We start from the raw sequence: 23524 nt of genomic DNA, 5'->3' as shown, positions 1-23524 counted from the left end.
CGACGGTCATCGGATTGCGTCAGTTTAACGTCAGCGTCTCCAAAGACTAACCTGTGAAAATCCTAGGAACTTGAAAATAAGTGTGGCTGTTATCTGTGCAATAGTTGTGTTATTCTGAAAGCAAAGCGGTGGTAAAAAGCACAGAATTCTAATAGTGATTTGATATTGCAGAACATTTTGAGGAACGTATGCAGGGACCACACTGTAGCTCCCGGTGGAGCCAGAAAAGTACCCCTGAAAATGTCACGTGATGCAAGAAGGAAGCAGAGGCTTCATTAGATACAGTTTAATAATTATTAAAATCAGCATATGAAGGGAATGCCAACATCAAAGTTTCATGACTTGCGCAGCACTTGGCTCAACAGGACGTCGGGCTGCTCTGAAGAAGCCACAGATTCAGAGGTGTTTAGTGTAGGAAAGCGAACAGCAAAATCATTGTGAGAAATAAATAACCAAAAATGACACAGGCTCGAACACTCTAAAAACATCATTGTACTTCAAATGTCACCCTTCAATATTTGGTCATAATCATCTTGAGGTAATTTATTCAAATTATAACGAAGCAAATTCCATTAGCCTTACTTAAAGTCACTGCGTTATTTCTTTTAAAAGGCAATATCTGCATCTCCACTGACATACAAGGAACCATTTACATCAAGGAATGCTGAGCACAATGTAACATGTATATACTTTTATATCATGCTAATGTGTACAAGTGAAGACGAAAATCAGAGACACTGATACTGTATGACACAGAGCTCAATCACCTGGTACTACGTTCTCTGTGTGGTAATGAGTTGGATGCCAATTTTAGGGAAGGTCAAAAACACAAGAACTAAAAACACAGAACTAGCTTAAAACACAACTGATGGAAACATGTCCAAAAAACCTTGCATTGTAAAGATTTACAAAATATCTTTCCAATGTGTGAAGCTCAAATAACAGAGCATCTGCATTATACTAGTTGATATGGTACAGGAAATAAAATGAAGCATAAATTCTTTCTTGGATAGGAAATAATTTAACTGCATCTGATGCTATATAATATTTAATATTTAGCTGTATAGCACAACACAGGGCATTTCACATGAGCTATTTTAATAGGAAAATACTTCTAGATAGGTCCTATTGGAATTAAGTTAAATTATTCTCAATTTTCATACCAAAAATAATTTCTAACATCAACTACAGAAGACAAAAATCAATGGCAGCAAAAGAAAATGGTTTGTGGCAAATTGAGAATTAGGCATTAACTCACACATTTCTGAGATTTGAAATGTGTTTTCCATTTGCAAATATTGACGTTTTATTATTTGTCACCAATGTTTCTCAAACATAGCAGAGACACTAGAGTGACGGTGAAGAGGCAACTGACCGACTGACATTTCCAGCCCTGTTTGTCAGAAGGCACCGCCAGATGTGCTTCTATGCTTAGGCTTTCTCTGTTGCAGGGGGTGGTCAGGTCATCGCAACAAGTTGGGTTAATTTCTGGCAGCTATCACAACAGATAACGCTACGCCACCTATGGCTACTGCAGTGGCACCAAATAGCCACTTCCAGCTGAGACCCTGAGAAAATGGAGGAACAAAACAGCACAGAGCGTAAGTTAGTTACTATACAGAATTATGACAGTGAAAGCCTCAACATAAGACATTCACCAGACTCACTGGTGTTCCCTAATTCGCATGAGGATTACATACAGTAGAGACGAAGGAGTAACCTTCTTACCCATGAAGCCTTGGCGCGGTGTTTCTGCGTATTGCTGCCGCTGCTGACACTAGAGGGGTTACCAAGCATCTTCTTATACATGGCCTGCTCTGCTCCTCTCTGTTCCGAGTGCTTTTTCACCAGCTTGGAGAGCTCTGCGTGAATGGTCTAGACAGGAAACAAAACAAACAGGTACTGCAAGCTCTAAACTATTTTTCCTTGTACATGAATGTGTCAAGCTGAAAACAACCTTACGGCCAAGAAGAGCTAGTTAGAAGCTGAGAGACTTGGGTAAAAAAATATTCAATGGTTTCTAAAAAAATATACATGATTTAAAGTTCAATTAATTTTTTATCATGAACCAGTAAACCAACTATTAGCCGGAAACAGCCTGTAATTTATTTGCAATGTCCACACCATTATTCCAGGACATGGGTTCAATTATTGTGTTCACATCTGAGTCACTGCTCTGGTCTGATTAGTGACTAAGCAAACCACTGCTTTCAGAGACAGAAAAAATGTTTGTGCTTGGGAAAAGCACTTCAGACAAATGGATTGCAATTAGTGTTAACAGCATTTTTGACTTGAAATACATTTTATATGAAATTTATATCTGAATAATCTTTAAAAGGTGTATGAAAAATGATATGAGCAGTCTGTGCCAGTCTGAATCCTGAGGAATTCTTCATTCCTGCATATTGCTGAATCAGCTGATATATTTATAGTCTGCAGAAGCTATCCACCAAAATGAGAAACATTTCACAATGCCTGCTTGTCCTCAGGGCAAGAATAGAGTAGGTTAGACAAACATTTACCATTCTCCTAACATCTGTGTGTCCAAAAACTCTGACTTGAGGTTTGAGGTTGTCTGTAGTGGAATTGTTAAGTCTATGTGTCAAGTTAAGAAGTTAACAAGCCACAGACAAAAATATCTTCTCATTCATTTGTATTGAAGATAGAAGCTAGAGGGCGTAAATAACTGACACCATGTAAAGAGGCCGCAGACAGCATGCCCATCAGTTCTTGCAAAATAGGAGAATAATGGCATCATCTTGTCACTGCAGGACGCTTGCGTCTCTTTAAGAACGCCTCATTGATTATATTGGAGGAATTTGTGCATTGTCTCCTAAATACGCCCACTGTATACCAAATTGGAAATGTGTTGACACACAGTCGTCATTTCAACCTGGACAGGGAGGACAGTGAGGAAATACAGTTAACTCAATTTGACGTTCAGATATGCTTTAAATGTTACACTACAAACCATTCGAAACATTCCCAACTACATTCAGGTCTGTTATTTCAGCAACCCACTTGTAATGTAAGAGTACATTACATTAATAATTCATTTGCTGCATAGAAAGCGGTGGCTGGGCCATGTGCTGTTTGACAGATTGGTGTAGGACTGAAGTGGGGGATTCTGGGCATTAGTACCATGCTGGTGAAAATCAGAGCAGATTCAAGATGCCCACACACTATAATAAGGGTCTGTCAAATGGCCTTGTGTAAAGATCTACGCATACACAACTGTGCAAGTAAAGAGAGGAGCTGGGTATTAGATATGCCTCAGTTGCAAGGCAAACCTATTTACAGCAGGAACATGAAACAGATCCTCTGAAATGATGATTCAGCAGTCCATCTGACCTTGCACTTCAGACTAAGCAATGTGATATTTTGCTCTACGCCACCATCTACTGGCCATACAACAGAACTGCTGATCACCATAGTAAAAACATTGATATGAAAGAGTACCTTGTTACTTGGTTCCAACTTCAGCGCCTTCCTCAAGGTTTGAATGGCTTCTGTATATTCACCTTGCAGGGCCAATACCTTAACCAAGAATACAAATATTAGAAAAAAAAGACAAAATTGCCTGACAGGATGAAAGTAAATGAATGGGAGCAAAGAGTACCTTGCCCATGCGGAAAAGTGCTTTTATGTTGTCTGGCTGGTGTGACAGTGCTGCGACACACGATTTAAGAGCTGCATCATAGTGATCCAGTTTGAGCTGAGAAGCAGCCATGTTGTTTAGACACTTAACTTTCACGTCCAACAGCTCATTCTCTTCCTCAGGACTAATATCAACTGCATCAAAAAAACATGAAGTGTTGGGTTAGGCAGGCAAACAAATGTTTGAATTGAATTAACTTTTTTACTGCTCTACAGGTGCGGGGGGTGTCTACATCTTACCTTTTGAACTTGACTCTGTTATCTGCAAGGCGATGCTGTACGAGTTGACAGCGAAAGCGTAGTCACCACGTTGATAATGGACATTACCCCTCTCTCGCTTACAACTTGCCAAGGCAATCTTTTCTGCAGGAGGTAGCAGCTCCACATCTGGAGCATTGGTAGTTTCCAGAAGTACTACTTCTAGAGATAACTTAGCATTAGGAGGAACCTCGGGTTCAAGACTGGAAAAGAAAGAAAAGTCTGGCAGTTAATAAAAAATAGTCGGTGGCCAGAGAACAAACGAGTTCAGAGCACCCTCAAGCTAAAAACAGACCTTGTAAAGTAAAAAATGCTACTTCAAACTGTATGATTATAATTCAACGAGAACTGTTTAATTACAATAAAACATCTAATTACACTAAATACCAAGAAATTTATTTAGTGGTTACAACAAATCATACCTCCCACGAGCTCCATATGCATATTTTGCATCACAGTGGATGAGGGCCTTTTCTCCTCTTTCCATGAGCATAACTGAGAGATCTAGAGCCTGAACGAACAAAAACCTCTCAGTGCAACAAGATACTAATATGTATAACACAATCCTTTTTTCAAAGAGAAATACATTTTTATCTAGATAGTTCTTGTTATGTACCTGTGTAACATCGCCATCACCCAGAGTAAAACAAAGGTCAGCTTGCTCCTCTACAAGCCTCCCATCCATCAGGTATGTTTTAAGATGAATCTTGACATTCTGTCCTTTCTGTGGCCGACTGTCACGCCCGTCACCAGCCTCAAGGGTTTTTTTCTTTAGTTGGTCATTACCTGGAACCAGACATTTTTTTAATCTTTTACAACACAAACCACTATACAGTGTTTTTAAAGTACTACAGTAGTACACCGTTTCTTTAAATACACATTACTTATAGAAATGCTACTAGATTGTTACCTACCTAAAACATCCATCCATTCATCTACTTGACTTCCAGCGTCTGGGTCAGTGTCTGAATGTTTTTTTTCAGACTCATCTGCGTTCTTAACCTTCCCACCTCCGGCATCCTCCAAAGGAGGTGGCTCGTCGTCAATGTCCTCTTCATCTAACACCTCAAAATCCTCACCACTGTCTAGTAACGAGGTACGTCCACTCTTTTTAGCTGATGGTGCATTGTCATAAGTGTCAGAGGTGTCCATAGTCCCCCAGTATTCCGTCAGTGATGAGCCGATCACTGAGGAGCAAATGCTTACAATGAAAAATACAATTAAATGTTTAAAGACCTCATAGATATTGTTGCGTTTGTTTCCTTAATGTGATCCAGAAATCCAGTTTACTAACATTTCTCCATCAGCGTCACAACACAACTTTATTTGCTGCAGCTACAACCGTTTGTATGCCGATGTCAGACGAAGCTGGACGTACGTTTCCAGAAGTTTCTGACAAATTAACCCGCTGCTATCTCGCCCAATTGCTAGCATATTATTAACATGCTAACAGTTAGCATCTAGTTGTAATCTCGTTTGCTCAGTCAGCTAATGCCCGTGTCCGTTTAACTGTTTTATGTTGTCCTGCAATGAGTTTGTGTTTATATCGACTTTAGACAAAGTGGTTTAGATAAAAGTATCAAATACAAATCCCCTATTTTAAAAATGATTGAATTTCTTACCTTAAAGTGACGTTTCTGTCGTAGCAGACGGCTCGACACAGATTCGACCTTTCGAAGCAGAAGTATCGCGGCAACATGTTTGGATGCCTTGATTGGTCAGACAAAAAAATCACGTGACCGATCTGACGACGCGTCGTTACGTAGGAGTGAGGGGTCGTCCTGATTGGCTGGAGGGTGCTCAGTTTGTGAGGTGAACTTTTCCGTTCTATGTTCCGCATAAGTCATTCGACCGGCAGATGTTGCTGTTTTATCCGTTTCAACGCTAAATGGGGAACACTGAACTATTTTCAACCAAATTGCAAATCTCTGAAGGACACTGCATGCTGACTGACTTAGATTCAAAGCTTTTTCTTTTAACCTTGAGCTCCCGATCTACACACGTATTAGACTATGTTATGCATATCAGTAGTGACCACACAGGAAACTGAAAGTGAAACTACTAAGCGGGAAATATATTTGGTAGACTACTAGAACTACTACCAAATTCAATGTAATTTAACTGCTTTTACATTAATGAACACAACTATTTACTAATACATTAATAAAAAATGTACTAATAAAAGCAAAATCAATAATAAAGATTAATAAATTATCTTAACTAAACTACAGCTAAAGCAATGCTTATGAAAGAATAATACAATAAAAATGTAAAAGGATTTGCTTAATATAAATGATTATGAAGAACTGTAGTGTCTTGGTTTAAGTTAATCTTTACTTTCCGTATATTGTTTCTAATTTACAGATAAATCATGGTTTCCTACAATATACAGTACATAACTCGTTCGTGTAGTGCACAAGGTTGTAGTTGAGAGCAACAACAAGAAAAAATCAAAGGACATTTATTATTGATGCAACGTTTCTTTTTTCATAAGCAAATTATCTGTTTTTCTTTCAGTCTAAAGAAACTTTACAATATAAAGAAACATACAAAGAACATCTTTATTACCTACACAAGACAACTAAGTCCCTAAGACAAGAATCTGAACTACCCTACCATGAAATACAAAGCAAACCCAAGAGACAGACTGCTTCATATTGAATACTGCCGTGTCATCAGAAAGGACCATGAACGGTACAGGAGAATCATTTATATCCCCTTCCCTTGAACCCCCCCTCCCCGACTCAACATAACCACCCCACCCAATCGGCAAATCTTCCTAATGGTACAGTATTATACATCACAATAGAAGTACAGAGATGGCCAACAATCGATATACACAGAGGACTGAGAGAGGATCGGTAAGAGAGCTTCAATCTATACAATGCTATTACAGGCGCGAATAGCAAAGGACACAGTTTTCAACCATAAGTATTACTTTTTGATCTATTCTTAATTTAAAATGAGGTTCTCTTAAGTATTTTCTACTTTTTAAAAGTTTTCTTTAATCGATAAAAATCCTTCATATTAAAAACTGCAATATGAGGTCACACGTTTTTTTTTTGTGAGAAGATGCCCTTTAGAAAAATTATTCAAATGCTGATTATTCACAGCCAAAACTAACATTCAGCTGAAACGCAAGAAGACAAGGGCAGAGTGAGGACGCTTCTCTTTGTCCTGTCCTCTCTCTGTCCTATCCTCCCCACCGTACAAGCCTTTAGCTCACAATCTGCATTTACCATTACCATAGTCTATACATTTGAATGGAACTTTAGCCACGTGAGCCAAATCAGCGCATCATTTCTCTAAGAAAAACATGGACAGTCTTATTTATAATTTACTTTCAGCTGTATTCATTGGTAGTGACTGACATATCAAAACATGTCAATGATATCAAAATGCATTATACAGTATTTACAAAAAAGGGAAATTAAAGAAAAAGAGGATAGGTTTGGGGGGGTTGGGTGAGGTGGTGGTGGTGGGTTCTATCAGTATATTGAAGAAACACTGGAGAGAGTGTTCCCTCGGCCACCGAGCCAATACTGGAGAGGTCCCTGTCCAACTACGGGTACAATCCACATTCATATCAGAAAACTGGTAACTACATCACCATCACCCACAGAGGCTACAATGGTTGTTTGCTGTTGGTTTGAACATAGAACACAAGCACTGTCATGTTGTTATGAGAGATAATAAATCCTTTTGATGAGTGACAGAGTTCGCCGGGCGTAAGAGGACACAACAGAACGAAACAATTATGTAACTAAGCTTTTCTTTGTGTGCAGATTCTGTGGGCTTTAATTTTCTTCTCAGTCGAATACAATAAGAAAATAAAAGCAATCCAAAGAAAAATGACAATCCACAATAAAAGAACTATCCATTGCAAAAGTGTTGTATTATTGCCCCCTTGTCTTCAGGAGGCTGTACGGTTTGTTGCTCCAGAGGTGGATCGCTCGCCTCCTGTCATCAGAGCTGCTACAGCTGTCCAATTCTCTGGATCCATTATCCTGTACACGAGTGACTCACTGAGGGAACAGGTCGATGGGAGCTCACAAGAGACGGTTATTCATCCTGTCTTGTCTGAGTTAGGAAAGTGAATCATTCAGGGTCTGCAAGTTTAGCCTTGGTTCAAAGCATGAGAGCAGGCTTTACGAGTGGATCTCCCCCAGTCTAAACACAGCCGAGTCCTGGGAGTTCACAGTGAGGCTGAAATCAAGTGAACCCATGAAGGGGAAGGATTCACAGACAACGTGTAAATGACCAATACAACAAGAACAATACAAGCTAAATATGATGTATTTATGCACAAGATCAAACCCATAGAGGAAATGAGAGATCCCACTGCTTTGTTTTAGCAGGAGGGACAGGAAACATAGCGAGACATCTGATCATTCAGGTGCAGCAGCAGACAAAACAATGTGGAGAAGGCCTCTGTTATTACTGTGTGGATACGTTTGAGCCAAGACATTAACACTCCTTTACCAGGGAAAGCTCATCAATCATCTAAACACTTGTATGTTTATGGAAATGGTGAAGCAGACGCTTAAAAGGCGAACAACAACTAAAAGGTCAGAGGACGTTTTAAGGAGAGGTATGTTAAGTGAAACCAATGTGACAAAAAAAACAGAAAACGACAAAACAACCTAAAATCATGTAAACAGAAAATCATTGTGCATTTTTGGAGCGTGTGCTTATTCTATCATTTTTGATGTTGCTGCTGAGATAACATGTGCCTCTTACAAGAAATCATAACTACATTAGTAGAATATCAATTATGACATTTATAACAATAACCTCATTATCAACAACAAAAAGTACAAACATTAAATGAAAACCATTCTTGCCTTATATAATAACAACAGTCCTTTTTTTATCATTCCTGCCACAGATGAGAGTTTATGAATGGGGGTTTTCAGGCCCCCTGTCAGTCAATTGCTGGCTGCCCCCCATACGTTAGGAGCAGCACGGTCAAGTGGAGTGTGGTAGATGCATAGGGGCATCTTGACTAGACTTGGACGCCACCCGGGCCATCAGGCCCAGGTGAAGCAGAAAGGAGACCCTTCCTGTTGCTGGGAGGCCAGTTCATGTTCTTATACCCATTTTACAGGCGTTGGGATGAGAAGCCTTGAGTGGACTCCTGCTTTCCAGGGACATCCCCAGGGGCTGTGTGGCACAGCACACCGTCCACGAGGAAAGGGAGGTAGGGATAAAGGAGGGGGGTAAATGCATCAGGACCGGCGGGACAGGGAGATTGGGAAGAGGGATGAAAAAGAAATAAAATAAAATCAAAGATAAAAAAAATCACACACTCATCGTCATGTTGGGTGAATACTGTAGGAGAGAAAAAGAGAGGGAGGGAGGGAGGGAGAAAAGATAAGCCAATACTGTATGAAACGTATTTCACTACTCACTTCAAGACTAACTGAACTAAATGCCAAACCCAGTACACCAGCCTATTAGCAGCAAACACACTACAGAACTAAGAAACCTTCAGTAAACCTGCAGCAAGCAGAGCGGAGTCCAGCCCAAGGAGGAAGTGTGAAGGAATGTCAGGCGACAGAGAAGACGGTGTGTTGAGAGAGCAAGCATTGTGTCCTCCATGCAGCATGCTGCGGTTTTGTGTTTGTGTTAGGTAAAGCTGGGAACCATCCAAACCATCATAAGCGCGTTTGCATCTGTGGCCATTGAATGGGAGTGTGTGCTACAGGGTGGGCGCTGATTTCCAGTTTGCTCTGAGATTAGTCTGGTGCAACTTCAGTTCCACGTAAGAGTATTGGATGCCATGCAAAGGCAACTAGTGTTTTCATGGCAACAATCACGGCTCATCAGGTAAAATAACAAAAACACAAATATTAATTGTGGTTTTTGTCTGTTATGAGCAGCGTAAAAGAAAAGAAATGAACACGACGTGGATGCTCAATCGTCTGAGTCTTAGCTTTATGATCGTCCCATTTAGTCAGAAATCATTGCAAATAGGTCCAATGAAATCCTGGCTATTAGTTTGAAGACATAGTGAAAGTGTGTTGTTGTAAGTTAAACTAAAGCCAGGCCATCAGCTACTGTATCTAATAAATCTGAGTGTGGTCCTGCTACATGATCCAGATACATATGTAGACGTGTGCATATATGTGACATAAGTGATGCAATAGTGCGTTTTAATGTTCCCAGCTTAACAGGTGAGTTGTCTCCCTCGTACTCACACTTTCACTTTGGAATGGGTTTAAAAAGTTGCCCGCCATCTCGCCGTCGTCCCGCGGAGTGCCTGGGGGATTGTTCATGCCTGCCATGTTGTTGGGAGAGTTCTGAAACACAGAAACACACGGTTAGACAGACAGACAGACAGACAGACGGGCAGCAAACATGCAGACAGTGTAGTGGATCTCAGCCTTACCTTTGGCAACCCATCCATGTCACCAGAGCCTATACGCAGAGAGAGAAACGAGACAAACCTGAATCATTACAAGCTGAGACTTAACTTAAGGCGCGGCTAATTCAACATCGGTTCAGGATATCCAGTGCAAGCACAAACAGCCTGCTCTCTCACAGGTAATGGCCTTTAATTAAGCTATTTGTTTCAGATACAGATGAGCACCAACTCCACTGGTTTCACTGATCACGTCTCACCCATCTACTAGATCAATTGGCTTGCTCACTTGCCCGATAATCTGTTTTCGCTTTGATCAATACTGGGAGGTGGGAGAACACTTCCTCATACATCCATGAGGGGGCAGAGTCTCACCACAGCACATGCTCACAGACAATAACAGGTTTTGCTGGATGCACTCAGACGCTTATAACAGGTCATTTCTTCATACACTGCACATTATCAGCTGCTCACCTAGCGATCCATTCATATGATGCTGTTCCATTGCGCCCATTCCGCCCATTGGTCCATCAGGACCTGGTCCCATCGGGAACTAAAGATAAATTTACACAGGTTAAAAATGAATTACCCAACAGCATTCTTATCAAAATAAATTCTACATTAATAGCAGAAACACTAATGCTGCAGTTTTAAAAGGAGCCTGGTTACTCACATTAGGTCTGTTTCCACCAGGACCGATGGGATTCATCATTGTGTAAATGTTTTCGCTTGAGTTTGTTGAGTCTGTGAAGATAGAATAGCTTCAGAGCACTGAACAGTCTGCTTCTCCTAGTCGGCCCTAATCTGGGGCACGGAGCAGGTATCGGATGAAATATAACATCAGTACTGCCCAATCAGGCCATTTCTTAATTCTCCTACATGTACTGTATGTCACTTTAGGTGCCAGTACGTCAATACATAGTTATAAACAGGAGGTAGGATGCATTTATTGTATGTACATCTTGGCAATTTAGCCACAACAAGTACATGCGATGTCACTCCTCCGGTCACTGTCTGTCCTAAAAAAGATCCAGAAAGATGAGGTGACCTTGATCTGACATTGCAGGTGGAAAGTTGTGAGAAGAAAGCAGGTATCGAAACAAAACCAATAAAACGAGAAAGCGATGGATGCAGCGTTGGTGAAGTGGAGGACATACAGTATCTTGCCTGCTAGTGTCCCTGAATCTAGCTTGTGTTGTCGTGACTGGAGGAGGGGGGCAATGCTGAGTGGGAGGTGTGCATTTCTCTGAAAGGTTTGTGTGTGTGTGTGTGTGTGTGTGTGTGTGTGTGTGTGTGTGTGTGTGTGTGTGTGTGTGTGTGTGTGTGTGTGTGTGTGTGCAGTCTTGGCGACTGCAGTGGAAATATGTTTTCCCTCCCAGTGTATGTGTGAGCAGGAGCGTTTTGTGCAAAAGGTTGCCCCGGCAACGTATCACAATAGAGGCACGTATATAAATAATAAATAGTGGACACAAAAAGAAGCTCTCCACAGGCCAACAGAAACAGAACATCTACAGGATATCAGCCCTCGGAGTTTTGTTCTCGGCTAATTCTCCACAGGGAGGAGATTAGATTGTATCAAAGCGGCTGGATCATTCATTTGACTGAACACTGCCACGGCCCTGCTTCCTTTAACACACGTTTTTGTGTTGACTGCAGAATGTGCATTAAATAAATTTATGCATGTCACAAAAAATCATGCAGAAACATGCAGTATATTGAGTTCATAGTTTGGCATTTTAAAATGTTTTTCTAAAAACATTGCTAAAGGCTGAATTCCTAAAGCCTTCGGAGTCCTTCTCCACCTGTCTCCCAAACAGAGACACGTGTCTGACAGAGATCTGAGCGAGACGGAGACGATGTTGCGTTGACAAAGCCCTCCTTCGCTTAACACTGCATTAAAGCAGGAATCAGAAGGGAAACTAGAGCGTATAACTCACCTCCGGGGCTAGGCATGATGGGGGTTCCTGGTGGGCCGCCTCCCCCTGGAGGGCCCTACGGGGTAAAGAAACAAGAGAAGAAGAGAAATGAGCGCTGAGTGCATCTAGACGGCCTCTCGTGCCTGGAAGATATCACAGCATGACAGGTAATTTATGGCCCGTGGTCGAACACGAGTCCATGACGGGACACTTACCACATAGTTGCCTGGAGATGAAGATGAATAAGCTATCTGTGGAGGGAACCGAGCAGAGGTGAGGCCAAACATGAGACACGGTTATTGTAAACACACTCAGTCATGGAGGCGATAAAAACGCGAGCGCGTGTGACTCACTGAGTTAGTGTTGGGGTTCGGCCATGGACCTCTTCCACCAGGACCCCTGGAAACAGACAGAGACAGAGCAGCAACGCATCAATACATGTATCACATGCATCACTTTTTAATAAGCAAAGAAGATGCATAGTATTGCTCACATGATCATTTATTCAGCTCTACACAAGTAAATGATTACAAATTACAGACTAATATAAATTAGATGAATGTAAAAGTACAAACTAATACTCTAAGTTTTTTCGATAGCTTTTCTATATAACTCACATGTTCATGCCGGGCATCCCTGGCCCCATGGAGTTCGGAGGAGGCCTCATTCCTCCGCCGTAGTTCTACACAGGGAGAAACACACAGTCAGCCCTGCGTCTCACACCTGTCCTGTCCTAAGGTTTGATTCTTAATTAAGGTCATCGACGATCATGTCTCCCACTAACTAGCGTTTAATTACGTCTAAGCTGTGTAGCGGAGCTGAGTCTCTGTATGTGTCTGTGTGCGTCCGTGCCCCCCCTCTGTGCATTTGTATGTATGTTTTCGCGGCGGCCCAGCAGGCGGGTTTGGCTGGTGCCACATGCTGGTACTCTGGTACGTATGCGTGTGACTGAGAGAGAGTGAGCGGGCGAGCGAGAGAGAGAGAGAGAGAGAGTAGAGGGCCAGGCCAGGGAGCTGCTCCACTCAGAGGAAGAGTTTTGTTCAGCAGACGATTACACTTGTCGAGCAGATGCCACAGCAGCTGCTGGTGCGCGTGCTGCCAAAGTCACCGAGCCAGGGTGGCACAGAGCGAGGCCGGGGGGCACGGGGGGGTGGGGGGTACGTGTGTCTTTGTATGTGATGCGGGGGCAGGAGGTGGTCGGGCGCAAAATGAAGCAGCTGCGTGGTAATGGCAATTCAAAAGGACACTGAGGTTTGAGCATTTTGCGCGTCACGTTGATCCACATCAATAAAAATGAGGTCCGTGAAAAGGGGAAGCGGCAGCGGCGAAACTGGCACGGCCGCCGGCCAAAGCGAGTCGGCGGCGGCCAGAGCATCACGCCTCCCGCCTGTGTCCTAGCTGGGAGTCACCAAGTAGGCTTCAACGAGGGGGGGGGGGGGGGTCTGGGCTGAGCCAAGCTAATCATCAGAGCGCTTGTGACATTCACCAAAAAAAAGTTACAAGCCTGGCAGAACCCAAGTTTCTGCTGAGCAGCATTATCTGCGCGTCGTTTATAGGCTGCTGTTTGAAGTTACAGCTATTTTTATAGCAGCTCTAAATGAAGTGTAACCAAACTTTGGGCTAGTCCCTGAACCGACACCCCCAACACCAAAACTGTGGGAGTGGAACAGGCGGGTGCCAATGAAGGACACCGTTCACTGTCATGACCTCCTGGAATAACACAGCAATATACAGTCAGTGCATTCTGCCTGATCCCCACCTGCGGGCCCATGCCTCCCATGCCTCGGGGGGGATTCATTCTCATTGGACCGCCCATGTTTGGATGTCCTGTGGTGGGAAACACAGAATGCACTTTGTTAACACCGGTCAGATCAATGGTAATTGGATTATTATTAATCAGAGCGATGTCTGAGGTCCACACAGTACATTTAGCACTACCTTGAGGTCTGGTGGGGTCCAGGCTGTTTGGCAGGAGCGGCTGCGAGCCAGGGATGCTCCCAGGAGGTTGGTTTGGCATACGAAGTGCGGGCCGGGGGCCACCTGGGTACCGTGGAGACATGAATGGCTGCAGGAGCAACATAGGAAGGACAATGGTTACTTCAGCGTGGTCGCACGTGGAGTAGTCGCTTCAGGACCTGAAAGTTTGCCCATTACTTTGTCTTCATCAAATGCAGTTTTAAGTCTAGAATTATGAAAGTGCATGTTACACCGCATGTTAACTAGAAATGTGGTATCAAAGCACTTAATTCACTGACTGAACTGATGGATTTTCCCTAAAGACATTACGACGCCATAGTTGACAATAGAAGCTTACAGGTTCAATAATCATATGGTTATATCGATATTTGCTCGCAAAAAGGTTTGTGAAATCAATAGAGCACAGGATGTAATGAAGTAAGTAATGAAATACATTTCTAAGGACATTAATATAGATACAATAACACAAAACCAACTGGAATCAGTCAAACCAGGGTCATTAACAGACTAGTGAATTGGAGTCTGACCTTTTTACTCCTCTCTTCTTTAAAAATACTATTATTTTAGTTTATTCAACCAATTAACAGATCAAGAGCAGCAACATCACAATCAGTTTAAAAAACAAAACACACTGGTTGAAACGTGTTCTTCATGTTCAGAGTTCATACGTTCATAGGTTGTAGGAGTAGAATAACAGGTAAAAGCCTAACAGCAGGTGGCGCTACTGTGTCAAAGAATAATGCCTTGTAGTTTTACAGGTCGGACAAGAGCTGTCATTAAGTTGTAGAAGGTACAGTGAGACCTGAGGAGATAAAGTCCATTAGGATAAAGGTAAAGGAGAGCAGAAGCATAACATAGGAGTGGATGAGTGGCGGTGTTGGACATCTCCAAGGTTTCCAAGCGCAGACTGATCCATAGGAGCGAGCAAAGATCCCATTCACACAGATGTTGGAGCAGTGAGGGGACGCGGTCGGGGCCGTGCGCCACTAGTGAATAATGTAAAACGCCAGCAGATGGCTTTCAGAAGCGCCTCCGAGGCAGCAGCACCAAGAACACGGTGAGTCACATTTTACAGGACGTGAATTCATTCAGGAGTCAATCGAACTACTTTAGTAGTGATTTAAATACTGATTGGGTGGAAGATTCTTTATTTGGAATACGCAGCATGGACAGAAAAATTAGCATTAAAAATAAGCACCACAAAAATACAGCCTTTAACACTGAGCACCCACGTGTCTGTGTTCTTTACTACTAACAGCAGAACGTTGAAGACCAACTTACTAATGTTGTCTTCCTTTACTGTGCCTCACTCCTCTCCTCGTGTTGTGGTGGGTTTGTGTGCAAAGAGCCGCATCGTGTCAGGCTGTCCTGCAATATTAATGGTCTATTGATGGACTATGGGATGGTGAGTGCTGGGCTGAGGGAGAGAGGAGGCCCTCCAGACGCACCTCCGCTCCTCACAGCCTGGCCAGCGCGGCTAAATTATTCATCCAACCCAACATCGTGGATGCTGCCTGTCCTGTCTGTTAGCACAACACGAGGGCCGCGTGCCGGCCGGCCGAGCAAGCGGGCGGGCGGGCGAGTGTGAGTAAGCGAGTGGGCAACTACAATACAGCAAAAAAAACAAGGACGACTGAGTAAATGCTTCCAACCTACCTGTCCGTGAGGTCCCATCATGGGATTACTGGGATTGTGTGGAGGAGGCTGCGTGTGCGGGGAAGGCTGAGATCCTGGTGGACCCTGGAGCAGAAACACACAGACAGACGTCAACAGGGTGATAATGTGCCTGGCGATGCTGAAAGCTGCTTGGGAGAAATGATTAAATCTTTTTTATTTTTTTATTTTGCAGTAACAACCTGAGTTTTCCAAAAGCCGTCTCCTCTTTTTATATTACTGATGCTCACAGCATCACTAGCACTGAAGTCTTTTTGTATACGTTTGCTTTAATTAGAGCGCAGCTGTCATTTCCGTTAGATCAACAAGGAAAGGGAAGAATGGTGATTTGTCTCCGCCATAAGCGGAGGGCTGCACTGATGTATTGTTAATTGCCAGCGTGAGGTCAAATCAGCTCATCAAAGCTTCATTTTAGTGCTCACTCAGCACAGAACTGCCAAATATCAAACCCAGCCACACGGTAAAATATCATCATGCTCTGGACCCTGACCTTGTTCCTATTTCTGTGGAGAACTACAGACTCCAGCGGTGTAATGAGTGATTTGTCCAATCAGCAGACTATATTATTGGCTTGTTTATGCAGCAAGTGCATTTTAAAGCAGCTTGGAAACATCTATCACCATAAACAGCATCAGCATACAGTACCTGCCATAGCAGGTATATGAACTGCAGTTTCACTTTGCACTGGCAGCGTGAATGAACCCTTTCCGGACTTTATCTCTCCGAACGCACACTGCGTTAAGTACATTAAAGTGAATAAGTATCAGAGGCCCGTGTGAACTCTGACTACAGTTACCTCATCTGCCGCTCCAGCAGAGATCTGTTGCTACCTGAGCATTAGTTCGGAGGGAGAGGACCACCCACTGCCTCACCAGGCTTATCTGCTAGTCTGTCAGAGCCTCTGTCAAGCACTCCTCTCTCAGGTAACATTAAAGGTGTGTGCGCACGTGTGAGGGCGCGTGTGTGACTGGTGCAAAGGACGAGTGATGGGTGTAAAAATGACATTTCCTTCTTTCATCGCGGGTGAAAGCCGGATCTTCCCTCGGGTGGCGCATGCGTGTGTGTGTGGAGTGGGACGCTGCTGACCGCCGAAGGCTGGAGGTGGGTGTTCCCTCGACCTCGAAGTGTGTATCTAACGGTACAACCTGACGCACACAAAAACAGTGACGCCAACGGGGCCTGGCATCGGAGGACGTTAGCGGCATTAACAATGGATCAATTATCACAATTATTGTCAGTTTGTTTAGGTAATTTTCTGGTGATTAACACTGACTCACTAATTAGTTTGGCACTAACACACAACACACATGGCGGTGTGCATCATTTCCCATGAAGGAGGCAGCTGCTCAGATACCTGCATCACACGCACACGCACACACACACACACACACAAACACACACACACACACACACACACGTGTTGCACCCTCCTCCCTTGCTCTGTCCGACTCTCCATCAATTTCCCCATCCTGCCCCCCCCCCCTGTGAGCGCTCCGTTGGCTCGGCCGGATGGAGGAGCGCCGACAGAGCCGAGCACCAGGAACCTGTAGGCGCTGCTACAGCGGGAGAATAAACACGGCTGACTGACAGCTTGAAACGAGTGCATTCCCACAGGCAGAGACGCAGCGCTGCCAGGTACTGCCGTATAGGAGCAGACACTCTGGCAGGAGGGATGAGCTTTTACTCACACGTGAAAACAATACGGCTCCGATGCAGAAACACTTATTCATGGGCTCGCAGTCATTTTTGTGTAAAAATGCTGAGCCGGGTTCTCAAGGCAGATGCTTCTTGCTCTCTTAAGACGTCGTTGCCCGGCTCGTTGCCCTGAGAGGCTCATCCGAGAAGCCACTCATTAACCAGCAGCACAACAAGGAGCTGGTCAATAATCTATTCAGCGGTCTGCAAATGTTTGTTCAGTTGTACATACAGCGTTCTGTGATGCTGCTGGCACGGTCCCGGCGCCGCGGTGGCTGCTCTGCCGCTCTGCGTGTCGCTGTTTTGGGTTGTTAACACCAGCTGTACTCGGCCGCTCTGGCTCTCGGCAGGTTCACACTGGGGCTAATGCTGTGCTAGCTTTGCCTGACCTTAGAGGTTGTTGTTGCCGAGCCAGTGTGTCAGTGTGTGTGTGTGTGTGTGTGTGTGTGTGTGTGTGTGTGTGTGTGTGTGTGTGTGTGTGTGTGTGTGTGTGTGTGTGTGTGTGCAGCCCTGTGGGTTTGGCTGCGCTGCTCCAGCTGCGGCAGTCTGATTTTCCAGTACACACCAATGTGCACGACCTAGTGTTTATGAGGACGCTGCGTTCATCCTCTGGAGCCTCACCCCCAGCCGTAACCATAACGACCACATACCTCAGCCTTAGCTTGACTGAAAGTCTGAACCCTGAAATGTGTCCGTTTAGCCGGTGGGGACCGGCGTTTTGCATCAAACAGGAGCTGAGTCTCCACCATCGCAGTGATGTAAGTAACGCATGCACTCTGCTCCTCTCTAATTCTTCTATGTAATTTAACATAATGGGGAAAATCTACTGTGGCTGGGCCTCCGTGGGCCGTCCTGCTATTACATCTGAATTGACCAACATATGGCCTTTACGGCCGCACTATTTTCTCTACAGATCCCTGTAGAGGAGAGAGAGAGAGAGAGAGAGCAAGCATCTAAACTGTCACAGAGGTGTGTGCAGCACAAGCTCGGTCGACGTGTGTGTTTTTTTTTGTGTGGTTTTGTTTGTGTATTAGAGTAGGAAAGGAGAGGAAGGAGGGGGCAAGGGGGGGTTGGGCGTTAAATGAAGCAATTAATAAAATCATTTTCTAGCCGGCTAAGGAGATAACAGCTTGGCACAGTACCACAAACCCATCACTGCAACCCCCTCGCCTCCCCGCCACTCATTTCAGCTTAAGGAAGACCCACACTGCTGCCCCTGATGGACCACTAACGCACAGAGAGAGAGAGAGAGAGAGAGAGAGAGAGAGAGAGAGAGAGAGAGAGAGAGGGGCAAACATGTGCTTACGACCGCTGCCACTAGAGGGCAGTGTGTAACTGCTGTCAAACCACCGGGCGCACACACATTTACACACACAAACAGAGAGAGCACAAAGCAGCCTGCATCACTGAACACAACAAACAAAGCCAGGAGGAACAGCACCAAACACACACTCATTGTCATTCCTTCCTAACATTCCTGGGAGAGCGGCAGTGGCAGCAGTAGGTCTCCTGCTCGCTCATGGTATGCGGCGTGGCACGATGTCAGCGCGGAGATGGGAATACGCCATCAGCGGTGTTTTCTCCCCGCGGACCACGGTGAAACGCTGACAAGCGTTTTAACGCGCCGGGACGACACCAGATGATTTATATAGGCTGTATGTGTGATCTCCTTACCTCAGAGGAACGCTCTGAGCGCAGCGTGTTGGCGCTCAGAGGGAGCTCTCACGCGCATGTAAACCCACGAAGCCCATTCAACACGGGCCGCTGATGCAGGGAGACAAAGGCTGCGTTCGAGTCCCCTCGGTGGCGCTGGTTCAGGCAAACTTAACCAGGACGTAAACAAGCAGTGGAACTCCTCCACAGAGGCAGCAACCCCCACCCCCCAGCAAACAACAGGAAATGACCTCTGACCCTAACAGGTAATAAATAAAAAAGTGGCCGGGGCACCTTTCTTCAACCACCTCTGCCCGGCTCTCCGTTTCCTAAAGGAGTTCACCCTCTTCATCTGACTCTTTGTACCAACGCTGACCCAGATGATCAGTCTCACCTTTCCTCAACAAGCGACTCGGAGCAGAGCTGCCTCTAATTCCTTCTGTGCCTGCTGTTGCCGCGCTGTCTGTCACAGCCGCTCTGCTTCAACAGGAAATCATACCTGAGCCTCTTGTTGTGCTCGAGCCTTTGACTCCGCGTGCCGTACTTGGGACAAGAACCATTCACATTTCGTAGAAAGCGGCAGCCCGACCCTAACTGGTTTACAGACTTAATGGAGCGTATTAGGTTTTTTGAGTACCTGACGCAGCACGTGTACAGTAGATCAGAGAATAGGGTCAACAAAGAAGGATTTTGGGGGGTATTATTTGACAGATGGACCATATAAATCTCCAAAGAGCACATTTTATCTAATTTGCTTTTGCCTGGACAAAACCCTGCACTGTATTTATGCTGGTTTCTTCCAGGCTCAGTCTCATTTTCTCATTATTCAGTCCAGTTGTCTATACATCTGCTGCATGCACACTGTAAAAGTGCACAGTAAAGCTTAGCGTCTTCCTGGTACAGTATATATCAAGCAGCAGAAGGGAGTTAAATCCATCAACTGTCCCCTATTGTCATCAGCTGCCATTTCAGAGATCACACATCTCTGAAAGCCAATGAAGAACACTTTTCAATGCTTTCCCTGATGTCTCAGTGTCTAGGCCTCTCTTTCACTCTCTGCTGCTAATCTTTTCCTCATTCTCTCTTTCATTACCTTCGTCTCTCCTCACAGACTCTCCTGCCTCCCCTCCATCCCGTCGCCTCCCCCCTTTGCTTGCCCTCCCCAGAGGGCCATGATGCAGCAGCTATGGACTTTCTCTGCGAAGAGGAGGATTATATACCAATAGTGTACAACACAGACACCACAGCACATGCCCTCTAACTCCATTTTGCCTCCATGTCCCTACTTTCCTCCACATCCTCCTCCCTCCCAGGACCGTGGCCAACAACAGTGCTGGGGTCACCTATGCTAACTATCGCGCTGGTGCAACACACACAGAGAAATAATCGAAATAATCATTTCAGAGACGATAAAAGGAAAGAGCGTAGAAATTCCATGAAGAAGGACATCAGACGCACAGAGGAAAGGAAGAAATGACTAAAGCATGCACAAGACAGCCATTCACAAATCTGCAGCAGAACCATTGTTCATTTCACAAAAAAAATCTGAATCTGAAACCTCTCACTATTGAGAGGAGAATGTGATTAAACTCCCAACAACGTGTGGAAAAAAAAACTGCTTCCACATCACCTGAAAGATTAAATGAGCTGCAGAAAAGCCAGTAGCCTGCATTTCAGCGTGGACCGCAACCATTAGTTCACTAGGGAGTGAATGTCAGCTGCCTGAGAGAGAGAGAGAGAGAGAGAGAGAGAGAGAGAGAGAGAGAGAGAGAGAGAGAGAGAGAGAGAGAGAGAGAGAGAGAGAGAGAGAGAGAAAGAGAGAGAGAGAAAGAGAGAGACTAGAGAGAGAGAGAGAGAGAGAGAGAGAGAGTGAGAGAGAGAGAGAGAGAGAGACAGCACCCGTGTGATTCCAGCCCCAGAAAGCAGCATGTGATCAGAGCACGGCACACGAGAACGTACTGCAACATGTGTGATGTCGGGTTCGCGTTGACGTAAAGAACGCTCTGTCCGTTCACCGCGGGTAATAATCACGCCGCGCATTCTGGCTTTTATTTTGGTGTGCTTCACCTTCTGCCTGCTGCGCTCCTCAGATTAGCTGAGCTAAGCAGGTGGAGGAGAAGAGAAGGAGGAAACCATCCATGCCATTTTTCTTCCCCTTGTCTCCCGTTCGCCCCATCCTGCCTGTCTCCCTATCTGTCTGTCTGCCATGCACACAGGGTCTATTTATGGAAAGCAATGTCACTCATGCAACACCATCAGATAGCTTTCTCCCTGCCCAGCTCACTGCTCATACATCATTAACATTCTCCCAGCGCACACACACACACACACACACACACACACACACACACACACACACACACACACACACACACACACACACATACACACACACGCACAGCACATGACATGCTGCCAATCAAGCGCTACAAGGCAACACGGGCAAATGGCTCCCATTCCACAGTGCATGTAGTCAATGTCCAATGCAACCAAAGGTGTGCACATAATTAATGCTTTATAATGTGGAGAAGCAGCAAAAAGTGCATTTCTACTTCAGTAATATCACTTAAAGGTACAGAATTCAGCATTCTGGGTAATGGGCTTATTTGCTTTCTTGCTGCAAATTAAATTGGAAAAATAATAGGACCAATACAGTCTCAGTCCAAAGACATTCTATTTGTCCTGCCTATGAAAATGTCATTTTCTTCCATGTCCCAGTTGTCTGGGCGCACCCTGGACAGGACACCAGTCCATAGACAATGAAACCTCACATCATCTGAGCAGCATGTTAAGGTTTTGTTTAGCTACTATAATAATAATAAGTCATTCTTTTCATTATTATTTCTGTTTTCATCTTCAGCAGTTCTCTGATCATCTTTTGGGGTGTGTGGATATTTTAAAACCTCAATTTTGAACGTGCTACTCGTTCAGGGTGTGTCAAAGTGTCACGCGAGGCTCGTGCGCCCGTTTGCCAGCGCAGGAGAAAGCAGAGAATGATGGAAACTGAACAAGAGGGTGTGTGTGACCTCGGCAGCTCCGAGACAGCCTTCAGAGAACGCGCATGACAGGAGGAATTAGCGAGGCAACACAAAGAGGAGGCGATAGTCTTCCTCGCCGCTCGTCATCGCAAACCACAGGTACTGCTGCAACATTTTGTATATGTGTAAACAGGAAACTCTTCAGAGGTCTGTCAGAGCTTTAAGCAGAGCATCAGGAGTGAAAAACCCAAGCGTGGACATATGGGATGAAGGCAGAGCGACACAGAAGGGAACATCTGGACAGGGATTAGAACAGCTAAAGGGGCTAAAAAAGGAGGAGGAGACAGAAGGAGAGGCTTAGCCATGACTATGGGCTGGGAGGAAGGGCTGCCAGGGGTGTGATGGGCGAAAGTGGGGATGAGGTTAGAAAGTTCCTTGTCTTACTTGAAAGAAGCCCGGGGGCATGGGTCCCCCCGGCATGCCATCGTTGGGTGGCATGTTGCCCATCACTGGACTGGGGGCGGCGGCGGCGCTCTGGAAGAAAAAGCAGAAAAACGAGCCTTTATTTTCAGGAGCACGCGACGACACAGCAATCAGCGAGGTGTTAAAATAAACCTGTTGGCTGACAGTAACGCCAGGACCGCTCTGCTGTTCAGAAAGCATTTACCACACAACTTTCAGGCCTGATTACACCGGACACAAATGGAGCAATTACCAACAGCTGATAAGATTTTATTATTTGCTCAGAGATAAATTATTTGATGAAGGACACAAAACTATCTTGTCTAGAACAGCGATTTAGGAGGAACATTAAGGTTGGGGCCTGCACTGAGCCGGCCTGTCCAATGCACTGTTCAACCACAACAGAGATCAATCACCCTTTCAGAACCTGCTCAGAGTGTCTAACTGTCCACTTTCCGCCTGCGTCTGATGTGAAAATGGGGGAGGAAGAAGCAGTAAGACGGCGTCTCTCTACAAAGCAACTTCCAGTTAATAAAAGACCACAGACGTCCAATTTCTTCTTGTTTTCATATCAGAATCTGGAACATCTTCAATGGCAACATTCACTTCACACTTTGTCCAGAAAATCCAAAATGTAAATCATAACAGTGCTTTTTTTCTTAATCTTCACCCTCAATTTATGATTAATGATGAACGATCAGATTGGAAAGAGGACAAAACAAGTAAGGTACATAAAAACAAACTGAGTAAAGCAGCTCGTTGCACAATCAAAGATGAACTACAAATGTAATACTGTTAATCTTCCTATACTGCACAATCAGAGTCTCATCCCTCCCCCCAGTGTAACCAGAGACTCACTCACAACCCCTCCATCCCTCAGCTGACCTGCG

At 44.7% G+C, this 23524-nt stretch overlaps 2 protein-coding genes across 5 annotated transcripts in view; both read right to left on the bottom strand.

Annotated features, from left to right (window-relative positions):
- Positions 1-271: 271 nt before the first annotated feature.
- Positions 272-5688, bottom strand: fkbp8 (FKBP prolyl isomerase 8). 3 transcript variants are annotated; one of them, XM_029146867.3, is made up of 9 exons: positions 5538-5688; positions 4830-5102; positions 4532-4701; positions 4338-4426; positions 3898-4118; positions 3620-3792; positions 3460-3537; positions 1729-1875; positions 272-1568 (listed from the first exon to the last, which is right to left on the bottom strand). In XM_029146867.3, the coding sequence occupies exons 2-9, from the start codon at positions 5065-5067 to the stop codon at positions 1482-1484; spliced, it is 1203 nt and encodes a 400-aa protein (XP_029002700.1). In that variant the 5' UTR covers positions 5068-5102; positions 5538-5688; the 3' UTR covers positions 272-1481. The 3 variants fall into 3 exon arrangements, with proteins under 3 accessions (XP_029002700.1, XP_029002699.1, XP_040926287.1); XM_029146866.3 differs by having other exon boundaries at positions 4830-5116; positions 5538-5646; XM_041070353.2 differs by lacking the exon at positions 5538-5688 and adding an exon at positions 5210-5346.
- A 672-nt stretch (positions 5689-6360) lies between these two features.
- ssbp4 (single stranded DNA binding protein 4) overlaps positions 6361-23524 on the bottom strand; it is a 60509-nt gene continuing 43345 nt past the window's right edge. Inside the window, exons 5-17 of one of the 2 annotated variants that reach the window (XM_029146687.3) lie at positions 22617-22706; positions 15829-15912; positions 14134-14260; positions 13955-14022; positions 12813-12877; positions 12549-12594; positions 12411-12446; positions 12217-12271; positions 10953-11023; positions 10754-10832; positions 10307-10335; positions 10116-10217; positions 6361-9078 (exon numbers count right to left, since the gene is read on the bottom strand). In XM_029146687.3, coding sequence (XP_029002520.1) covers positions 8998-9078; positions 10116-10217; positions 10307-10335; positions 10754-10832; positions 10953-11023; positions 12217-12271; positions 12411-12446; positions 12549-12594; positions 12813-12877; positions 13955-14022; positions 14134-14260; positions 15829-15912; positions 22617-22706 — 933 coding nt within the window. In that variant the 3' untranslated portion in view covers positions 6361-8997. Of the gene's footprint in view, positions 9247-10115; positions 10218-10306; positions 10336-10753; positions 10833-10952; positions 11024-12216; positions 12272-12410; positions 12447-12548; positions 12595-12812; positions 12878-13954; positions 14023-14133; positions 14261-15828; positions 15913-22616; positions 22707-23524 lie in introns of both variants that reach the window. The other variant, XM_029146688.3, reaches the window with a different exon arrangement.

The sequence above is a fragment of the Betta splendens genome, chromosome 4, assembly GCF_900634795.4.
Source record: "Betta splendens chromosome 4, fBetSpl5.4, whole genome shotgun sequence".
NCBI lineage: Eukaryota > Metazoa > Chordata > Actinopteri > Anabantiformes > Osphronemidae > Betta > Betta splendens.
Note: the sequence above shows the minus strand (reverse complement) of the source record. Positions and strands in the feature narration are given on the sequence as shown.